The 23,233-nt window shown below is 42.0% G+C and overlaps 1 protein-coding gene across 7 annotated transcripts in view; it reads left to right on the top strand.

Annotated features, from left to right (window-relative positions):
- Positions 1-20,079, top strand: part of BCAS3 (BCAS3 microtubule associated cell migration factor) — a 35,208-nt gene extending 15,129 nt beyond the window's left edge. For 5 of the 7 annotated variants that reach the window (XM_032956820.2, XM_032956816.2, XM_032956821.2 and 2 more), the window contains exons 16-25: positions 99-243; positions 975-1,019; positions 3,007-3,125; positions 7,357-7,516; positions 8,878-8,975; positions 11,001-11,086; positions 12,720-12,928; positions 13,479-13,552; positions 13,726-13,869; positions 17,315-20,079. In XM_032956820.2, the coding sequence (XP_032812711.1) occupies positions 99-243; positions 975-1,019; positions 3,007-3,125; positions 7,357-7,516; positions 8,878-8,975; positions 11,001-11,086; positions 12,720-12,928; positions 13,479-13,552; positions 13,726-13,869; positions 17,315-17,415 (1,181 nt within the window). In that variant the 3' untranslated portion in view covers positions 17,416-20,079. The remainder of the gene's footprint in view (positions 1-98; positions 244-974; positions 1,020-3,006; positions 3,126-7,356; positions 7,517-8,877; positions 8,976-11,000; positions 11,087-12,719; positions 12,929-13,478; positions 13,553-13,725; positions 13,870-17,314) is intronic. The other 2 variants (XM_032956822.2, XM_032956823.2) reach the window with 2 other exon arrangements.
- The last annotated feature ends 3,154 nt before the right edge of the window (positions 20,080-23,233 follow it).

Genomic DNA, 23,233 nt, shown 5'->3' with positions numbered 1-23,233 from the left:
GATGTGAGGTCTCTTTTGCACAAATATGTGGCACATATGTGAAGATGGTACGGCTCACTGGGTGTATTGAATGTCGTGTGTGTTCTTGCGTGCCCCAGGCAAGCTAACCAGGCAGGAGGTGCTTAGCAGCCGCTCCAGCTTCAGCTACGGGAACCCACGCTTGCCGCCCTTCCCCCACCCAGGCGTCACAATTCCACTCGCGCAAGTCAAGCAACCGCTCACCCTGGGCTCGCTCACTACCGGGTAACCACGCCACATGCCCTGTTCATGGCGTGTAGCACCACGCTGCATGAGACCACTATGTCTGAATAAAGTGGACTCAGGCAAGCAATGCGAGAGTGCTCATGTGTGATTGCCAGATGCTTAGAGTCAGTGTGCCATGTCTTGCACACCGCATCACGCATCATCACGCATTCCCAACATTACGGCACTCATGACTGTGAAAACATCATTTTACATTGCATTACTTATGTAGCGACCCGAATCCCATTGGTGGATTACATATGGTGGGGTGAAGATGTAGGCACTCTCCCTTCCTATCGATGTGGCTAGTGCATATGAACATGGTCTATTGCCTCTTTAGAGTGAGGTCCTCTACCCCATATTGGCTTGATTCCTAAATCCTGATGTATCTTGTCTTAGCAGGTTATCTGCTGTGTATATTACCATTGGAACCCCCTTGTAGTAACGCATACCTGTGGACTTTCATGGGCTATCCCACATGCCGACCCTCATTGAAGCCTAAGACACAGCATGTCACCATGATGTGTAGGCATGTGACCAGTGTTTCTTTTGATGTAATTCCCCACCTATTGTCATGCATGTGACCTGTTTAATGAAGGGTGCATGAAATCCTGTGCAGGCATGTGTGGTACAGGGTAGACTTGACAGACATAAAACACCTGCACAGTGCTAGCCGAGATCACACAGTCTCCTTCCTTCTCTCTCCCTCTCTGTGCCTTTTCCTTGCCTAGGCCTGGCCTCTTTGCCACTGGCTGTCTGGCTATTACACCACCCTGGTGAGTGGGGTGTGCGGTGTGATGTGCGACATAAGTGTTGGTCATGTGGTGGACTTTCTAGGGCATTCACACTCACCATATCCCCCACCTGTGGTCCAGCCTGGATGTATTTACAAGCATTAACCTGCTTGCACTTGTGCCAAATATATTGGACAAAACTGGGCCTTTACGTTTTCTGTTGGTTCAAAGGTCTGACGAGTGTAAATGTGTACCAGATCAAAACAAAGTTCTGGTATGTCTGTATTGAATAACACAAGCACAGTGTTCTGCAGAAGTCTTGTTAGTACAGTGTTATCATTTTCTGGATGATGTTAAATATCCCCCATTGCTCTGTATTTGTAGTGTGTGCCTGTGTTTTGGCATAATGGTCACTCACTTAATTCAAAAACATGTCTCTATATGTATATGGAAAATGTGAATTAATTTTAACGCAGAAGTATTGTTTCAAGATTGAAGTTGATTTGCAAAGTTGTGTTATTTCGCCGTTTGTTTTGTCACCTGCTGGTAGTCTGCTGGTTACTGTATAAACTCATAACTTGTGCATAGTTTGACCTTTGTGTCAAACAGTGTCAGGTTTAATGATAATAATGTTCATTTACTGTGAAACATGTGTTGTAGATTTGTGATAAAAATGTAGTCTCATTTGTTTTTTTGTATTGATTTTCCTTTGCAGTTTGTGTTATTTGTGTTTTTAGCACATTTAATTAAGAGTGGTGTGTGTAGAATTTGGAAACTGTATTGTCACAGTCCATAACTATATATAATAATGTGTCATTTTAATATTGTATTTGTAAGTACCTTATGTTGTATGGCTATTAGGCAATATATATTTATGAGCCATTATTTGTCGAGCATCCTCCAAGGTTACATATACTTCCAAGTTAGAGGAGTTATTTCGGAACGTGAGGAGCTCGAGTATAATTCAATTTCTGTGAACTAATTAGACATTTTGGCAGTGTTGGTGGTGTCACGTGTATATATTTTGTTTACATAACTTTCCAGCATGCTCAAGGAAAGTCACCCCTCTCTTCGACTTCACAATTCACGTTATTTGTGCGAAGACCTACTGAACCAAGATGGCTATTCAATATTAAACTAAACTGTGACACTGAGGCAATGGCTGTCACCATGTATGGTGAATTTTAACTGCACAGCAGAATTATTTATTTCGAGTCGTATGATATTCAAGTAACAGTAGTGTGTCTCATTTACTCGTCAGCAGGGCTTCGTTTTAGCTGGGTCTGTCCGGGTTTTCGACCTGGAAAATATTTTAACACCCAGCACATCATTTCCAATATCCTTCTCTCACCATGGTTGAGGCTACTTAGTGACATGCCTCCGGCCTACCAGCGATCCCCCCCGAAAATATGAATTTAGAAACTAAGCCCTGCCTGGGAGGCATGGCAATAATAAACCACTCGGCTCAATGGGTTTACAACCCCAAGAGATTTGGGGTTATGATTCAGTTCAAGACTGGATTATTTTCTGTCGCTTTTGCTGTCTTTTTTTGCATTCTATTTTTTACGTTTCATTTGTACAAATAAGTTTGCTCTGTTTCGCACCTCCAATTAGCAAGGTTTGCTATATAGGCTGTGAAAAAAGTTCAACATACGTTCACAATTGTAACAATAGCTGATAATTTTTATTTAATACTTGTAATTCATCTGTTCCCATAAGTAATGAGCATAATAATCAATTTTTATCAATGACCCGATACATCATTACATGCCTAATAAGTATACATTTTTTTGTTGAGAACCTGGTGAGAACCCATTCACACACAGGACTTCATCATCATAATCGTCAGCCATGCTCACTCCATTGCCGAATGACGTTCTCCATCTTCCATGATGCAGCAACCCATGCAGCACCTACACGTGAGCTGATTTGATTGGTCCGTCTCCGAAGGGGATGAATCTGTCCGTTGGTGTGGCGGCTGTGTGAGAGTAAGCTCTAACGGCGTTGCACGTTGTGTCCTGCCTCACAGCAAGGGCGCGCCGCGCACGTCTCCCCAGCCAACGGGCGGCGTGCGTGAGGTGTGCGTGTCGGCGTGCTTCGCTCCCTCCCACTCCCCCTTCAACACGGCTGCGCACACCCGCGAGAAAGGTATGGAGTACACACAAAGACAAAGATCCTCTGACAGACTTTGGAGCAAGTGCTGTTAGCGAGCACTTACGATGGCTGCCATGGCACACGAGGGGGTGGTTGGCCAGCACCATGCCTGGCCTTCCTTTGTCCCCTCGTGGCAATGTTTAAACATCACATCAAGTACTTATTTGAGGCTGAGTCAACCTAGAGGATGCCCAGCACTGGTTCAGATATCATCACCAATTTGGCTATTAATGGGAATCCAGCTCGGGTTGCTGGGTTCGTACCGCACACACACACAACGATTCCTCGTATAGAGATGCAAGTGCTGTTAGAGAGCACCTATGGAGTGATGTTAGTGAGCACGAGCACAGCATGGGAGGTGGTGTGGCAAGCACCATGCTTGTCTCCCTGGTCCTGGATGAGTTTACCTCAGTGAGACTAGTTCAAGTATTCGCCACTGATGAAGCCATGAATGGGAAGTCGCTGGGTTTGTGGTTAATTAACCACTACAGAACCGCACATACACACACACGAACTTCCAATAATCGACCCACAGTGATTACTGTTACCTTGTCACGCAGTTTAATACGATACATCAGTAGTCTTTTGGACATTAACTGATTATTTTGTTTAATGCATCTGTTGCAATCAACACATAAAAAACTACAATTTGCACATTTGTCAAAAATTCATCCATTTTACCTACATTTTACATCAATTCTTTAGTCCAGGGTTGTAGAATCTATGGCCTGCATGTTAGATACAGCTGGCAACTTGATTTCATATGGCCCACGGCCACATGAGACTGATCAGTTCAAAACAAAATGTATTTATCTATCACTGCAAGCATCGTGCACGACTGCGGGTATCTACTGATGCCCGCAGTAGTGCGTGGTGAAAGCTTGAGAGAAATGCTCAATACACAGCCTAACCTGGAAGAGGGTGCATGCCACCATTTTCCTTCATGTTTCAGTTTCATTTATTTGGTATAGCCCTGCGAGCCATTCGGCTCTTGAATCGGGTGCAACCGCAACAAACAAAAAACAAAAACATGAACAAGAAACATCTTTAAGTGACTATGTGACTGTGCAAAGAGAAAATCCAGGAAAAAACAGCAAAATATTCCTGAAAAAGCACCATACACCAACGCTGTGTGCAAAAATCCCAGTGGGATGCAAGTCAAACAACAACAACAACCACAAGACAACTTAGATTAAGGCCATCAGTCTAACGCCATACTACAACAAACAAACATGGCCAAACCAAAAAACGTTTTCGACATCACCAAAATAAAGCCATAAAAGCAATATAACAGTGATCATAGGAACTGTGACCGAATTTTCACAATAAACGACATAAACAACATGTAACACCAAACCCTAGAGCCATAGCTGGCTGCATGAGTCACTCCACAACAACAGGAGCATCAGTCGGAGTATCAAATTTTTCAATGCACCTTTAAGATCAGCACACTAAATCAAAATACAGATAATATTTTGCAGCGGTCATCCGGAGCGAAACATTTTATTTTAGGCCACTGAATAACAGTGGCAGCTAGGGGTGTACAACTCCTCTAGAGCAGTTTTGAGTGAAGATCTCATAGGTAGTGATTCAAGTTGCAGTTAATTGGCAATAGCATTCCAGACCCTGGGGGCATCAATAGCAAAGGCCCTTCTTGCAGTTTTTGTACGGCAATAAGGAATGTGAAGCTGGTAAATGAGCAAAGACCTGAGGTCAAATTTGTTCTTTGAAACAGAGAGGAGATCCAGCAGGTAGTCTGCGGATTTTTGTGTAAGTACATCGTGAATAAATAAGATCTGGTGCACAAGCCGTCAAACATTAAAAGATGTTACGTTTGACCCAATGTAGAGATCAGTGGTAAGTCCTATATGGACAGTTCAATGCAAATCTTAAGGCCGAGTGATAGATGAATCAAGCTTCTTCAGTACAGTACTTGGGGCTGATTTATACACGATGTCACAGTAATCAAGTAGAGGCAGTATGGTAGCTTTTATCAATTCCAAACGGAACATAGGGGGGAAGCAGTTCTTGTGTCGATACAGAAAACCAATTTTTATTTTTGTCTTTTTACCAATATAATCAATGTGATCTTGAAAATTCAGTTTTGAATCCAGGATGACACCAAGATACTTATAGATCTTGACTTGCTCTATTTGATAATTATTTAAGGAATGTAATTGGGGAAAATAACTTCCTGCTTTAGTCCTGGTGAGAAGCATAGCACCTTGGTTTTGGAGGTATTCAGGACTAGTTTAAGAGCAACTAGCTGATGTTGTAGTTTGTTGAAATCACCCTGGAGCTTAGCAATCACGTCATCCAGAGAGCGGCCAGCAGTAATCAGTATCGTGCCATCTGCAAAAAGACTTACCCTGGAATGATCCAGGTCAGTGCCCAAGTCATTGACATATAGAGAGAACAAGAGGGGGCCGAGGATGGAACCCTGTGGAACCCCTTTTGTTATCTTAACACTGTTTGACCTCCAACCATCTGAATACAGTTTGGGTGCGAGAAAAGAGGTAATTTTTTTTACCATTTTACTGCGTTTTCTGAAAAACCGAGGCAACTTAGTTTACTAAGCAGGGTGTTGTGGTCTACTGTATCAAAAGCTTTGGACAGGTCAAGAAAAAGACAGGCACAGTACTGATTATTATCAAGGCTACTGTAAATGTGATTCAGAGAGTCTAATGCAGCAGATGTGGTGCTGTATTTTTTCCAGAACCCAGATTGTTTTAGATGGTTGGTGGACAGGAAACTGCTAATTTGGTAGTTCAATCATTTTTCAAAAATTTTCATCAACGGGGACAAAATTGAGATAGGTCGGTAGTTATCTGGATCATCTTTAAGGGCCCCCTTTGTGAAGTGGACGGACATAGGAATGTTTCCATTCTAGAGGAACTGATGCTTCTTTGATGGACAGGTTGAAAATATGGGCTATAGGTTTGTATATTAGGTGACCAACAGTTAGTAGAGCAAAGACGGGAATACTATCTGCTCCAGTAGAGGAGGACCCTTTGAGGTAGGACAGTTTCAGAACATTTCTTTCGTGCATTGGCTGGAAACTAAATTCGTTAATGTTTGGACAGGGGTGTAGGAATTTGCATGAGCAGGGGTGACTCCCAATCCATCATCAAAAAGATTACCAGCTTCAGAAAAATGAAGGTTAAAATTGTCAACTGTTTTTTTGGGATATGAAAAATATTCCCCATTTCGGTTAAGCTCAACGGGCAGATTATCTGTTTTGGATGCCTTTTCGATACATTTGATTGTTTTCCAGAAAATCCTGGCATTTCCATGTGATTCCAGGAGAGTAGAGGAAAAATAGGCATTTTTTGCATGCCTGATTTTTTTGACGCATCTATTCCTTAAAATCCTGCATTCTAGCCAGTCATTGACCAAATTACTTTTCTGAGCACATGCCCAAGCCTTGTCTCTAGTTTTCATGAGCTTTGTAATCAAAGGATCAAACCATGGTGGGCGGTTGCCTTTAGTTTTAAATTTATCTAACGGAGAATGTTTGTTAAGAATTTGGAGAAATGTGTACCTGAAGGTCTCCCAAGCTGTAGTTAGGTTGGGGATATCACAGACCTTGTAAATATCTCAGTGAAGCACATCATTAGTAAATGCCTAAGTGCTGAAGTGTCTCATAGAGTGCTTCTCAACCAATTTAGGGGAGGGCTTTGGGTCTGGCTGATGATCTCACCCCAAAAATGAAGGAGTGATCACTAAGGTTATTACTCAGAACACTAGTCAGTGCAGAGATGACTGTCCCGAAATTTTTAGGTTGGGTCTTGTGGGAACATTTATTAATAGAAACAGGTTAAATTCATTTGTGAAAATTTGTGGCCACGGCCGGCGGGTTTAGCCAATTCCAACAGCCTAGCAGTGACCTTGGACACGAAGCTGTGCGAGTACGCTTGTGTCAGTGAGGCATGATGCGGTGTGATGTGTGGTACAATTATTTAATTTGATGGTTGCTGTACAATGGTGCTATGTGATACTTGCTGTGGTGCGCTCGTACAATGTATTGGTACGGTGTGCCTTTGCTGCGGTGTGATTGTTTGGCGTGATGATGCGATGGTTGCAGTGTGATGCTTAGTGTGGTACGATGGTGCGGTATGATGCTTGATGCAGTGCGAGGACACGTTGTGACTCGTGGCGTCGTACTGTTGTGCGTTACCACGACGTGATGTGACTTTCGATGCGGTGCGATGGTGTCGTGGCACAGAGGCGCACGCAGTGGCGGGCTCGCTGTTTGTGCTGTGCTCCGTGGGCTCGCTCGTGGAGCACACCCTGGAGCCGCACCCGGCGGTCGGCGTCACTCGCATCTGTGACGACACGCCGCTGGAGCTGTCCTGCACCCCCCACGCCAATTGGGGCGTCGCCAGGTACACGCCTCTCCTCCACAGTCCCACCAGTTTACACTTTAACAGTCTTTATTGCTGTAAAAAAACCCTCACTGCCTTCATTGTCTAACCCTTGCCCTATTTACGAATAATCATGAAGATTTATAGCCCATTATTAATCCAATCCTGGATGAATACCTTCACATGATGTGTCAGTTTGGGAGTTTGATAATACTTGACCGCTGTGATCAGTGTAAGTTGATGAAGGGGATGGGTGCCTAGGACCAGTTCTGATGTTACTTTCCACTGATGTGAGCTGTGGTCAGGAATCAAACTTTGTTTGCTAGGTTCATGGTTCAGTGTGCTTGTCTCATCTCTTTGCACCGTGTCATATGTCTGTTAACATTAAATTAGTACATCACAATGACATGTAATTTACATAATCAAAAATAATGGATTTTTGGGGTAGTGATTTAAATTTGTTCCAAAATTGAGTTTCACTGATGCACCATTCGAGACCTCGTCTCATGTATCAAAAGGTTTTACAAAGAAGGACCCACCACTACATTGAAACTAGATGAAGAGAACAGGAGAATATAAATCAGATGAGTTATAAAATGAGATATGCTCTCACCAACACTTCATAGCAACAATGGAAATATATTATCAAAATTGGATTGGCAAAATAAAGGCATAAACCTTGCCATATTAGCTGATGACAGTCGATGTATAACAAAAATACCTAGAGGTAGGAATCGTTTCCTATCGCTAACTTTTCAAAAAGAATGCAGCATTTGTCGATATGAACAGAAGTCATATACAACAAGTTTACTAAACAAAATAATTTGCTGAGGGACGCAATTATGTATTCCTAGGAATACATACAGTTATTGGAGGCAGATAAGGATCTGAATGATTAAATAAAGAGTAAGCAAGAGGAGGTTGGAACACTTTTGGAAAGCTGACCTAGATCATGAAAATCAGCATGCAAAAGTGCCTGAAGAAAGTGTTTAATTAGTGCATAATGTCAGCTATGACATAGACTAGATATATGGCATATGGCACAGTTTTATGTTTGAGGGGAGGTTTTCCAATAGCAGATAGTTATCATTTGATGATACTAAAATTCATAATCGGTTTCCAATTATGAATAATATTGGTTGTGAAAGCCTACATATAAAATTGATATTAATATCGCTGCAGGCTCCTTTATCCTTTTTACTTCATGATATGTGTCATGGCATCTTAGTTTATAGAAACCACCGTTAAAGTAAGAAGCGGTGTAAAATGTATTTTGAAAGAGTAAGTGTATTCTTGTTCAGGATGCACGCAAAGCACGAATCTGGTAAGACAAGCCCTTTAGGCATGTGTGCATGCTGTTTCTGCGTTGGTGTGTTTTTCAGGAGTACCCATTGGGCCGAGCTGCGACCCCCATTCCACACAACCCACCCCTTAATGCTGGCAGCCGATGCAGTACAGGACGCACCTACACTCCCTTCAGGTCAGCACTGAACACCCATATATTTTTTCAGCTGTTCCCCACAATCTTTTTTTCTGATTGTGCTTTTAGCATTATGTCATAAAAGGAAGAGACCCCATTCAGATTTCACACAGTGTAATGCAACCCTTTTTCCGAGAAAATACGTACAGAAGCAGATATCACAGAGCTACCTTTGAGATCAGTTCAAGTGATATCTTTTCCACACAGTGAGGGGCAGCACTTTCCCAGCTTCTCGAAGCTGGAATTTAGCCTAATTAAGTGTATAAACGCATTTTACATGTAGATTTGAAGCTTTCGTGACTGCAAGGATTCATACTCTTTGTTTTTTTCGGTAAAGTCACGAAGGTGACTTTACCGTCACGTAGGTGACTTTACCACACAGATTCCTACTTGATGCCTGATTCCCACCACCACCCGGCTCAAAATAATTCTCTCATCAAAACATTATACCATAGGGCTCATTGCATTTCTGACCAACACCACCTGGCCAGTGAATTAAAACATGTACATCTGGCCCTCAAGATGAACGGTTACTCTGACCGTACTATCCGCCAAGCTGTTTCTCCCACCATACAGAAACAACAACTGATACTCCGATCAAAATCATCACACTGCCATACATAGCAGGCGTTACCAAAAAGACTTCCAAAATTCTAAACAAACACAAGATCCAGGTTCGGTTCAATGCAGTACACAATCCATGATCTGATCCCATCCGTAAAGGATGTCATTCCTGACGTACAGTACTCCGGTGTTTAGAAATTGATTTGTACCTGCGGTGACAGCTTTATCGGGGAGACGAAACGACATTTCTGACTGAATTCATGAGCACAAATCAGATTTGAAACACGGCAGAACGAATTTTTCGGCCGTGGCTGATCATTGTTTCAACACAGCGGGTTCTCATGACATTGTTTTCTCCGATACCAAAGTACTATGCAAACCTCCCGGTTATTACCAAAGATTTGTCCATGAAGGCATCCAGATATACAAACATAGACACAACTTCAACCGAGAGGATGGTTTTAAATTGAGCAACCATTGGAAAGATGTCATAAACCAAGTCAAACTTTAGCTGCCTTATAAGTGTACAGCCTTTTCCATTGCTCTCGTGCAGTGAACCACCGCATCCCCCGAACCCTCAGCATAACAAAAGGCGGCTTAACTTTGCCCTCCACCTCATCATCGTCCCCTTCCTGGCTCCTCCCCCCCCCCCCTTAACATGTATATAATCTCAGGTGTCTTAGAGCTCCTCACTTGATGCAGCTATCTTGCCGTGACTGTTCCACCTGAAGACGGAAGCTTGTGTTGCCTCCGAAACGTTGTGATTTAATTTAGTTGTTTTATTATTATATTATTAAATTTTACCTATGTGACTTTACCGAAAAAAACAAAGAGTACATTTTACATGATTTATTTTGTACAGTAGTTGGTGACCGGGCTGAGACCATCAGCTCACCACTATATTTGGGAACCCATTTTAATTACAGGCGGCTGCCTGGATGTGAACCCAGTACCTCAGCGGTGCCATCTCAGTGCTCTTGACTTCCTGACCTCTGAGCTACTTGGCCCTCAGTGCACTGACCTGTTTTGTAATGTGTGTACATGTACACTGACAAAAGCATTGCATTATTAACATTTCTTAAATGGTGTTGGGGGATTTACAAAGATGTATAACAACTAAATTGCGGTCAGTCTCATGTATCTTTAATTAGGGAAAATACTGCTCAGCATATTTTACATTTGTCTCAGAAAGTTAACTTTTTTCAGCAATCATGGATATGCTGGAAACGAGGTAATGACAACAAAAAGGGCTGTATTATAAATCACTTGACCTGCTATGATAGTGACAATGACAGAGATGTCACGAATTAACTGCTCATCCATCATGGCAGTGCATTCGTGTAATTGATGTAAATAAAGCGCGTTTACTACACACTGGATGGATATTTTAATGTTTGGAGTTTTATCATCGTTTGGCGATGACTTTGGATATGCTTAGTATGTGAGGTGTGTCTGTTGCAGGAGTGTGTGCACGTGCAGGCAGGGGATCCAGTGAGAGCCTAACATCGGAGCCTGAGGATGAAGAAGATGATGAGTGGCTCTCTCAGGTTCCCCAATATCAGCACAACCAGAACCACCCCAACCAGCACCACCATCAAAATTACCAGCACCCCTGCTATCAGCATCAGCCCCACCGCCACCATCATGTCATGTCATCTCATCATAATTATCACCTCTCACCAGCTATTAACTTTTTCATATCCACAAAAAAGGTGACTGCCTACTATTGGCAAAAGGGCCTTCCACTGAGCGTGATTTTTGTACACAAGAGTATTTTACGTGATATTTTACCATCTGTTGATCATGTGCTAAATTATCCATGTTATTTGAAACATTTTTAACTTCTATTATATTAATAATGATAATATATATCCCTTTGTCAGGACACTTCACCACACTGCTTCGTGCATATTGGTAGAGAGGGGAATGGGGAGGACCCATGACTGGTTCCGATATTACGTGACGCTGGTCGAGTAATATCGGATTCTCAGACACTGGTCAGTGTCTGAGAATCAAATTCAAACTTGATTTGAAGCTTTCGTGACTGCAGGAATTACTATTTGGTTCTTTCAGTAAAGCCACGTAGAAAGAAAATAAATTAAATAATAGAATACGACGTGTAGATTGCAACACAAGCAACCGTCATCAGGTAGACTAAATTTGAGAGAGAGACAAAACACAGACACGGAGACAGACAGACACACAAGCAGAGAGAGAGAGACACAACATCGACACACAGAGGCCCAATGCCTCTGTGTCGAGGCCTTAAATAGAGAGAGAGGGGGGGCAGAGTTTTCTCAAACCACCTATTTCTCTCTCTCTAAAATTTACCAGACTCTCATAGGTCCATTCGCTCATTCTCTCCCCCGGCCGCTTCGGGGTGGATTTCCAAACATCTCTCTGTGTGTCTCTGTTTGTCAAATTTCACACTTAACTGCTAATTTTAGCAATCTTTGGAGATCGTAATAAACCAGGCTATGCGTTAACTGTATGTTAACCGACTCTCTGTGTTGCATTGCATTACATTAAAAAAAGCTACATTTTGTTTTCTAAAACTAACCTATTTCTCTCTAACATTTACCAGGCTCTCATAGGTCCATTCGCTCTTTCTCTCTCTCGGTCGCTTCGGGGTGGATTCTACACAACTCTCTCTAAAATGTACCAGTCTTGTTGGGTCTTTCATTGACATGCTAATTTCTCTGCTCCAGCAGCTGCTCCAGCAGACCCGCCTCTCTTTCTGCCCCCCCCTCTCTATTTAAGGCCTCGATACAGAGGCATTGGGTCTCTGTGTGTCTATTTTGTGTGTCTCTCTGTGTGTCTCTGTGTTGTCTCTCTCTGCTTGTGTGTCTGTCTGTGTGTCTCCGTGTCTGTGTTTTGTCTCTCTCTCAAAAATGTAGTTCTACCTACGTGACTTTACCGAAAGACCCAAAGAGTAATCAAATTCAAGTCTCTCAAGTTTGTAGTGCAGTGCGTTAACCACACAAGTAATTGTGATTAATTATTATTTTTTTACAACACATCAACATCACTGCTTTTGGCAAATGTCAGTATTCCGAACGATGGTTTTCTCTCCATTCTAACATTTGACCTGGTGATGTGTCGTGGTGTATGGTGAATGTGATGTTATGTTAATACGGGGCCGTGCGGGGTTTGTAAACGCTCGTGTCTGTGCCGCAACAGGTGGAGATCGTGACCCACTCGGGCCCCCACAGGCGGCTGTGGATGGGCCCCCAGTTCACTTTTAAGACCCTGCAACTCCCCCCGGGGCAAACCATGCTGGTGTCTTCTAACTCCTCTGCACTGTTGTCGCACACCGCGCCCGAGAGCGCGCACGCTACTCATGCCGCGCACGCTCCCCACTCAGACACGCTGGATGTGTGCAGCCTCAGGTAAGTGCCGCTGAGCACACAGCTCCTCCACAAAACTCACATAGATCTTGGGTACTTAACAAGATCAATAATAGCTGCCTCAACGGCCCTTCATAACTTCTTGCCCATAGTTTATTGTCGCCAAGCAAATATTGATCTTTTGACAAAATGGCAATGATCACAAACACCAATCCTCCTTTCTCCATTTCTTATATTATTGGAAATTACCGTTAACCTCTATTGCATGCGTATTGATCGTTTACCAAACACTGCAAAGATGGGGCATTTTGAAAGATGTCTTGCTGTTATATTTATGCTTCCTCATGCTTTTTCTAACTTATTCAATACTACTTGCGGTATTTTATAATCCTGTAACTTGTTGAAAAAAGTGGCTCATTTACCAGATATCCCTGTGCCAATATTATAGCTGCAATATTATAATCAATTCAGTCCACTGAGAAAACAGCTTATAATCTTCATCATTAGCTTATAGTCTGTACAGCTGTCACAGCTTTGTTTTAAATGATGTTGTTTGCCTGTGACATGATGTGGTGCATGTGATGCTCTGTAGACTACAGCCCGTGCGGTCTGATCCGGTGTGCATGCCGGCACGGGCCTCCACTTTGGAAATCGAGGCTGGATCAGGTACGCTGTGGCGTGTTTCCACTCATGTGCACCTGTCGGATTGCACATGGATTTTTACTGATTCACGCTAACAAAATTAAGTGAGTGATTTAACCAAGGCACCAAGTGGCATGCATGGATTAGTGTGCATTGACAGGCACTGCATTTGGTGTACGTTTGGGTGTGATGAGCAGGCATGTTTGAGCTGGAGGTGTGCGGCAGCTGGCCAGATGCACAGCACCGTGCATGGGTGTGCGACCCCGGGGATGAGGCATTGAGGGAGAGGATCGCCGATGCGATGATGGAGTCACCGGGGGGTAACATGCACACCACACGTGGTAGGTACACATAGTCCACTACCACATCTCACCCCGCCTCCTGATCCCTGTAAAACAAACTAAAACTGCCTAAAACTGAAATGGAGACTCAATATATTCTAGAGAGGCTCGCCAATGCTAGCTCTATTGGAGGCCCTTCTGCAAGCAGTAGAATGTGCTAGCTATTGCAGGGCTGCACCTTTATTTTTACCTTTCATAATTCTAATAAATTTTTTGTAATATTTATAATGTATGATTTAATATACATACATACCCACTGATATTAGCACGATATAAGTATTTTATGGACCCCTTTTATGTATATGTGGACATTCACTCTGCTTGTGATTTACTGAATCTTCATGATCCATAGTCACGATGTGATGCAAAAATTAACATTTTTTTTTAAATATCTCGATGAATTTAGCAGGCCCTAGTTTCAGGAGGAGTCATGTGCAATGCAGTAAACCCTTGTTAATTTTACACATGGGGCTCCGGCGTTGCCGAATTATCCAATGAGACTCTCCAGCGCCTCCTGGCCCAATAAAAAAAATCAAAATTGGTTTTCCAAACTCTTCACACACCATAATATAGATTTTTTTTCGAGTTAGATTCGTAAATATAAACGTGTCGTTAAACCTGCCACCACCCGACACAACCAATTAGTAAAATTTGTCACGTAAACAGAAAATGCAAAATTGTTACTAGTACAGCACACCGTGTGTTGTAGAGCAAATCCACAACATTTACAATATGAGTACGACGTTTTGCCAGTAATTACAACTCGCGTCTTTCGGTGACAGCCAGATTTGTGGAGACATCTCCCTGTTTCCTTCCTTAAATAGAGGGATAGATGTGATGACATCATTTTTAGAGCCCTTCACTTGGAAGGGGGGAGGATTAATGAATGCATATAAAGTACAATGGATATCAATTTCTGGTGGGGTTATTCATATGGTAATCTACGTACATTATGAATGCACAAGCTATCAACATAAGCTGTGTGCCGGTTAATTGCACTTGTGGCAAATGCTATGTTAGGCAGACTGGACAAACGATCAGCATGAGACTAAAATAACGCCAAAGGTGTATTAAATACTCCCAAATACAACTGTCGACAGTGGCAGAATATGTGTGCCAACAAGGACACTCAATTGATTTTGATCATGTTGAAGTTCTGTGCAAAATTAGTTACTACTGGCCAAGACTAATTTTAGAATATATCCAAATTGAGAGAAATAAAAATTATTTAACCATTCGGATAGCTACAGCCTTAGTGCTGTTTGGTAGCGAATCATCAAATAATACATTGTTTAAATGTATGCCTATACAGGTTACCACACGTCAATGGGGATTACCTGTACGCAGACAATAACAGGTCCTGCTATTTTATTGCACGCAAACGACAGGAGGTACAAGAATATCGTGCATGCGTAATGTACGTTGAGTAGCATAAGAATAACCAAACCGGCAATGGATGTCCATTGTAAATTCAATATGCATTCATTAAACCTCCCCCGTTCGCACGTGAAGGGCTCACAAATGACTTCGTCAAATCTATCCCTCTATTTAAGGAACAAAACAGGAGGATGTCTCTACAAATCTGGCTGTTGCCTGATGATCGTAGTTGTAATTACTGGTGAGCTGTTGTACTCGTATTGTAAATGTTGTGGATTTGCTCTCCAACACACCGGTGCGCTGTACTTGTAACGAATTGGCATGTTCTGTTTACGTGATGAACCTTACTATTTCGCTGTGTCGGGTGGTGGCGGATTTAACAACGCTTATATTTACGTGATCTAACTAAAAAAAAACTATTATGGATGATATTGTTCGCGAAAGCCTCCGTGTTAAACTCTTCGCACACCATACGTATTGACACACCTGCACAAATGATATCCAAAACTTTGGATTTGTCTCGCAAGCTGGGGGATTTATACTTCAGTCCCTTTCTATTACTTCTTGATGTAGGTGTAGACGACATTTTTGAGATGAGTGGCTTGCATAGACAAGGTAAAGTCCAAAGCAATAGGTCTGCACTAACGCTCATCGCATGCGCCGCCAATAGACCACGTCATTGTTTTGGTCGTGGCACGCGGCGTCGCTCCTCGTGTGTGCCGAAATTGGACCATTCGGTATGAGATTTCGGCTCATGGCGAATTACTAATACTGTATGTATGCCGAAAACGCAGCCGTGCCAAATTATACCCAAATGCGAATGATCAAATACCGAAATAATGAGTTTTTCCTATATATACAAATTGAAAAATCATGTTATGACGCATATCACTTAAGCTTAAGGAATATATATTTAAAAATATTAATCGATACATCAGTACATTTAGACTTAAAACTTTCGTGACTGCAGGAATTCATTATTGGTTCTTTCGGTAAAGTCACAAAGATAGGAAAACTAAAAAAATCTAAATTAAAAGCAAAAAACCCACGACGTTTCGATCACAACACAAGCGGTCTTCTTCAGCAGTGTAGATGGGTGTAGCGAGGTTAAATATTTTCACTCGGTTCTTCTTTCTCCCCCCCACTCCCTTTCCACTCAGTCGGTGCATCACCATTCCTCCCCCCCATTGTCTGATGGGTATACCCGTGGTGCAATCCCTCCCTCCCATCTCTACCCCTGTCTCTCGCACAGCCCTTTCCCACCGTCCACTCACTCTGGAGCCCGAATAAGCAACTACACCTGGAGGTTTGCCCTCTTTTCTTTCCACCTGAAGAAGACCGCTTGTGTTGCGATCGAAACGTCGTGGGTTTTTTTTGTTTTTAATTTGGATTTTTTTTATACTGTTTGGTTCTTTTTGGTAAAGTCACGTAGGTAGAAAAAATAAAATAAAATCACGACGTTTCGACCGCAACACAAGCGGCCGCTTGAGGACCGGCGTTTGTGTTGCGGCCGAAACGTCGTGATTGTATTTAATATTTATATTTCTTCTACCTACGTGACTTTACCGAAAGAACCAAAGATTATAGATTCTTGCAGTCACGAAAGCTTCAAATCAAGTTTTATTTTTTGGTTTTTCTATCTACGTGACTTTACCGAAAGAACCAAGAATACAAATTTTGATTTAAAGCTTTCGTGACTGCAGTGATTCATATTCTAGGTTCTTTCGGTAAAGTCACGTTGAAGGGAAACAATAAAATAATAAAATATATATAAATCAATGAAACAATAAAAACAATAAAACCAAGAATACATCAGTACATCATAGCATTACTTTTGACAGGCACCACAGAAAACCATACCCCAAGAGAACACGTTATTCTGCACCTAAATATGTTTTAGATGTATAAAACATGAATTTCTAAAACAACAGTTTATATGGCAAGGCTTCACACCCCAAACAAAGTATGTTGTGTGTAAGACAGAGCATGCTTTTACCATCGTATTTGCAAACATACACGTGTTTTGTATGCGCAATTGTGTAATTTTGCAATGTGATTATTATTGCAGAGCTGCAGAGAGAGGGCAGCATTGAGACACTCAGCAACAGCTCAGGCTCCACAAGTGGTAGTCTTCCCCGCCGATACGACTCGAGCCTGCCCACTCTCTAACCACCCAAGCACGAGCACTCTGCTTTGTCAACGGGTATACCAGCAACGTTTTGCAGTTCAACTGCAACTTGAGTCCGCAGTCCACGAGCTATTACTGCTGCACTGCGATGACAGCCCACTTTGATGTCATCACATTTTAGCTACTAACATGCATAGCGACACTTACACAAATCTGAAACCAAACCTGTCAATGCGTACATGCACACTCAGATATAAGCAGTTGCACGTCAATGCACATTCACACGACATAATTTGATGGACGCACTTTTAACAATCGCAAAAAGACTTGGCAACATTGAAGTGAATGGGGAAAAAATGCTTCAGCAGGCTGGTCATAGGGTGGACTGCGATGCAATCATGTATTCAGAAGTGCTCCTAAAGTGTAATGGAAAATCTGAAGGTAATGTTACTGCTATAGGGGCTCTGCTGAGCAACTATAAAGGGGCATTTAGGTGATGCTTTGTTGTTTATTGGCACTTTAGACATTATGGGCCTTGTTACATATTGGGTGGAGTGTTGTTTGTACACTGGCCCTTCATACTAAAATGAAGGAAGTGTTTCTGGAACAAATGTCAGCTCAACTTATTATTCAAAGGTCTCTCCATACCTGTAGTTTTCACATCAGTTAATTGTCCTTTAAACGTTTTATAGTTTACCCACATCACTGTTAGAAGGGGTAGCAGGGTTGGCTCAGAGGTACCGTACTTATCTCTTGAGTCCAAGGTTCGCCGGTTCGATACCCAGCCTGGACCCTTGTACAGCATCGAAGAGTGTGCCGTTCTGTGGGGCGATGCTAAAGTGGTTTGGTTCTGCACGCAAAAGGTTACCTTTTCATATGACTGCAGTTGTGTTGATGCAAATTGAGCCCTCTATTAAATGTCTGTTTAAATTCCTTCGGTCGTATTTTAAGCCAAATGTACTTCTTTGTTCAGTTAGTCAATTATACTCAGCAGTGCTTGTCAGATGAAGAAAAATCAGGTTTTATGCTTAATTACTTTTATGTTAAGGAATATTCCATTATAATGCACGACTGGTCGTGACACTTCATACCATATATATACGTTTTTGATGTAAAAATAAATCGCAATCGACTCATTACTGAGATTTTTTTCTTTTGCTCAAGCCATGACAGTTGATATGCAGAAATTGTAGTATTTAAAATTATTTTAACATATTACAGCATAGTCACTGCTAAAATTGAAATATAAAAAGCTTGCACTTTTAAGTGTAATAGAACGTGTTTTTATGTTGGTTGCATACATATATGCTATTGGCTAGTGATGTGACTTTTGCATCCAATTCAAGTCCTTATTACTATAAAATGATTAGTTTCATGCTTGATTATTATATTGTGTGTTAAGCGTTAGGCTACAGTATCAGTTATTGTACAAAGTGAACGTTTTTTGAAGTACATGCCCTCCTGTTCAATAGTAGGGATAACACTGGGTCTACAAATGTCTTCATTAGTTCTTTATTCGTGGTGATCTGGACAAAACTACCATAGCTGGGAGACTACATGCCTTGTAACAAGGTGATGTTGAGTCATCACTAGGTATTGCCCTTTAAGAAGGGCAGCACTGCCCTCGGAACAATATCACCTCCCTTTAAGCCAAATATATGTTCACCAATCCTGATGCGGCCAAGTTATACATCACGCCCCTTTTGAAGCATTGAGAAGGACGCACTTGCCAAGTTATATATTTGCAGAAGAAATCTAAAATAGGCATCGGGTGACATTTGTTACCTACCCTAAACTCTTTCGAAGTGGCTGGCCTGCTAGGGTTGGGAGGAGTCGCTGTTATTGAGGATTGGTCCAACACATCAGCATTGCTTTTATCTCTTTATTATTTCCAAATGATAATTGTGGCTAATCCAGAGTCTTAAAAACACGTATCAACTCGCAGCAAACTAAATTATTACTAGAGACTAGAGACAGCAGGAGAGGAATAGTACAAATATTAAATAGTGAAGGGACTAATTGACTTTGGTTAAAATAGATGATTATTTAAGGAGTTAATTTAGTAATAAGTTATGTATATAGAAAATAGTATTTCATGTAATCAGTAATATCTAAACTTTTGAACGCATGCTTCAAGTAAATACATAATGGGACGATTTGTAATATACTGTACTTTATATCCCAATTGCCTTGATTTTAAAAGACCACATGCCCTACCCTGGTGAGTGCACAAGCAGACATTTGCACACATAGTGCTGTGTAACAGTGACGTAGATGTTAATGATAACAGCACTGCAGATGAGGATAGTCCCATGTCGGAACATGCTCATATGTGCTGAGCACTTAACGCTACTTTTGTGACTGCCGTGCTTAGTATAATTATGTGCATTTATGTATGTGAGCGATTGCTAGGCGAATGTGTGTGTGCGCGTTCGTAAGTGATTGGACCAATGTACTGTTTTGTCATTGAATAATTATCTGCTGTGTGGTTTATTGCATATGCGTCAGTGGATGGTAGGTGTGTTGGATGTACGCCTGACGGTGTTATCATGACATTCATCCCGGGCATGCAGGAACGGTGATGTTCCTTTGTGCTGGAATGGCTTCAGTATGTTTACAGGTTCAGTGTATGGCTTAATGCAGCTGTGAGGAGCATTCAATGTCCTGTCAATAAATTCATGGGAAAACTTACAAAGAATTCTGAACATTATTGCATGTCTGTTTGATGTACCTTACCCCGCACAATCCTGTTCACAGGACCAACCAAACAGCCAATTGTTGCTTTGTGGGAACATCTTTTTATATGGATGCCCTTTTCCCCCAAATCCAATCTTTTGAAAATATATTCCTTGTCTGAATACTGTTCAGATTCTATTTTATTACCTTATGCAGGGTAGATATTTTTACAATTGGTTTTAACCATTTATGTTAAGGCATTTGTGTTGAGAGCTTGGATAACTGAATCCGTTTAAATTGAATCAAAAGCTCTTTCATATTCCATGAAAGCCAAGGGTGGTATGATCTATAAAATCCATGCCTTCTTTCAGAACGGACTGATAGTGTTGTGATAAAAGAAAAGCATTTTGCTATATGCAGATTTTTTCACGTTTTTTAAAATATTTGTACACTAATTGGAAATGAATGGGTCTTAATTCTTTAAATCAGTATTTATCTTCATGTTAAAAAGAATGGGGCGTCATTCCAATCGATACTGTATTGCATTGTGTAAATCTAACCTATCAAAGGCATTTGTCCGTCTGTCTGCGCACGCACGCTCGCGGGGGATTTTGCTCCCCGACGGTGGGGTTAAAGTCGAAAAATTTTTTCCGGGCGGCACGCCCCGAGCCCCGCGGTGAAAATAGGCTATTCCATTGTTCCATCCCTAAACTTTAAAGTGGTTAAAATCGCTTTTTGTGTGATTCCTTTTTATTTATTTACTTTTTCCCCCCGGCTCGCTGTGTGCGCATGCGCGAAACGCTGACACGAGTTGCCCCTGGCAACGCGCACAGACGCCTTCGCCGGAGGGTGGGGGGAATTTCTCATTCGCTTTCAAATGCAAAAAATGTACACGCAACACTGAGATAAATTCATCAAAATGTCACGTCCTCTTCTTTCCCCCTCCACCCCAATGTGTGTACTTACTATTATAGGATCGGCAGATACTAAAATTATAGCGATTAAATAGCATTATTGTAGGGGGGGGGGGGGGGGGGGCTCTGCACGGGACTAGGCCTCAACACCCCACTATGTCAGGTGAGGACTTTGTGCTATAGAGTCGATATACACTGATACTAGCGGGAAAAATATATTTTAAAACGTCTGAAAGCTTAAAAACGTAACATACAAATGAAAAGATAACTCATTAATTTAAAATAAAATTAATCCCGAGCGCGCCAAGAATCGCACAAAGGAATGGAAGGCTGTAAATTACTTTAGAATCGTCTTGAAGCGACAACGCACAATAGAACCATCCTGGATAAACCAGCAAATCTAAAAAAAAGTATTACAACGCTGTGTGCTCAAATCCCAGTGTGATGCAAGTCAAACAATAACAAACATAAGATAGATTAACCATATGTTTTCTAAATCACCAAAATAAAGCTATAAAAAACAATGTAACAACATTAATCATAGGAACTGTGATTCTCATTTAACAATAAACGATATAAATAACATGTACAACCAAACTTGCAGCCATAGCTGGCAGCATGACACTCCCAGTGTATGATGTGTGAGTGAGTCAGTGGTAGTGTGAGTAAGTGTATGATGTGTGACTCAGCGTATGATGAGTGAGTGTATGATGAGTGAATTAGTGTATGATGAGTGAATGGCTCAGTGGTTGTGTGAGTGAATGCATGATGTGTGAGTGAGTCAATGTAAGATGAGTGAGTGTATCACGGCATCCTCCATGCCATCACGGCCTCCTCACTGCCATCACGGTATGCTAAACTTTTCGAACAGACACACATTCGTCTTCGTCGCTCTCGCCGCTGGACTCGGTGTTGTCGTGGCCGTCGCCGGGCGTCAGGTAGTCGTAGAACGCGTTGAGGTTCGACTTAATGAAGACGAGCTTCTCGACTGTGTTGGGTGCCAGGCTGTTCCTCAACTTGGAATGGATAAATCCCAGCGTCGCTCAGACGCAGCAGCGGTCGACGTGGCTATGCTGAACAGTTTGACGGCGATCTTCTGGAGCGCGCATGGCGGCTGAGCCCGGTCCCCGGCCCGAACACCGCTAATGGGTGCCTGCGACTGAAATCCCGACTTAACTTTAATACAACCGAATAAAACCGGATTTGGACAGGATCCAGGTGCTCTGGTTTTATATAAAAACCGATTAAAACCCGAATGAATAAAACCGGGCCGTGCCAGCCTTGAATTAAATAGACTTTTTAATAAATGTTTTCTGCTACAACATCAGAGTGCAGCGCCACATTAAATACGCACTACAATGAGAATAGTTTAAAGCGATTTGAAGTATGTTTTATATTTTTTTTGGGGGGGGGGGCAGAGCTTTGTGACGTCATCTTTGAGGGGGGGGGTCTGACTTTTTGTGACACCGTGTGACAAGGACGGGGAGTAAAAAAATCGTCCAAAATCGCGTGACGTCATTTATGGACGGCCCCTTTAAGCCCTGGCCATCCACAATTTTGTTTTGTTTACACAAGACTGGTCGGGTGATTATATATATATTTTTTACAAAAGAGTGTCTGTCACACTTTACGTCGCGCGGTCAATGCGAGGCGCGTTAGTTATAACCCGTGAGTGTTGGCAAGGTGTAATAGTGAGTGCGTGAAGTTCACCCGAGGCGAGAGCTTGCTCGCACTGTACCGCAGTAAATCAATAATCCACGCGAATGCCAATGGTGACATGTGAGCATTATGCAGTCGTGTTGCCACTACGGTTTCCAACTCTTGAACTAAATATAACAATAGCTTTCACCCTTTCTGGCAATAAATCAGGTGTTTAAGATGTTAAAACACCAAACAGAATCCTTATTCAGTGAATCCTGTCTGCATTAACCACACGTACTTGTGGTGAACATGCAAAAAAAAAACATGCTCTCATGCTTGATTTGAAGCTTTCGTGACTGCGGGAATCCATACTCTTTGGTTCTTTCGGTAAAGTCACCACGTAGGTATAAAATAAAATAAATCACGACGTTTCGGGCGCAACAAAGCGTCCATCATCAGGTGGTAACTCGGCCTCCCACCCCATTTGGTATTCGCATTACGTCACAAATTAAATGACAGTTGGTTAAATGACGCTTGTGTTGCGCCCGAAACGTCGTGATTTATTTTATTTTAAACCTACGTGACTTTTCTTCTTTGGTTCTTTCGGTAAAGTCACGTAGAATGAGAA

This window comes from Petromyzon marinus, chromosome 19 (assembly GCF_048934315.1).
Source record: "Petromyzon marinus isolate PM22_M1 ecotype Great Lakes invasive population chromosome 19, UKy_Petmar_22M1.pri1.0, whole genome shotgun sequence".
Lineage (NCBI taxonomy): Eukaryota > Metazoa > Chordata > Hyperoartia > Petromyzontiformes > Petromyzontidae > Petromyzon > Petromyzon marinus.
The sequence above is the reverse complement of the archived record's forward strand: the minus strand, read 5'-3'. Positions and strand labels throughout refer to the sequence as shown.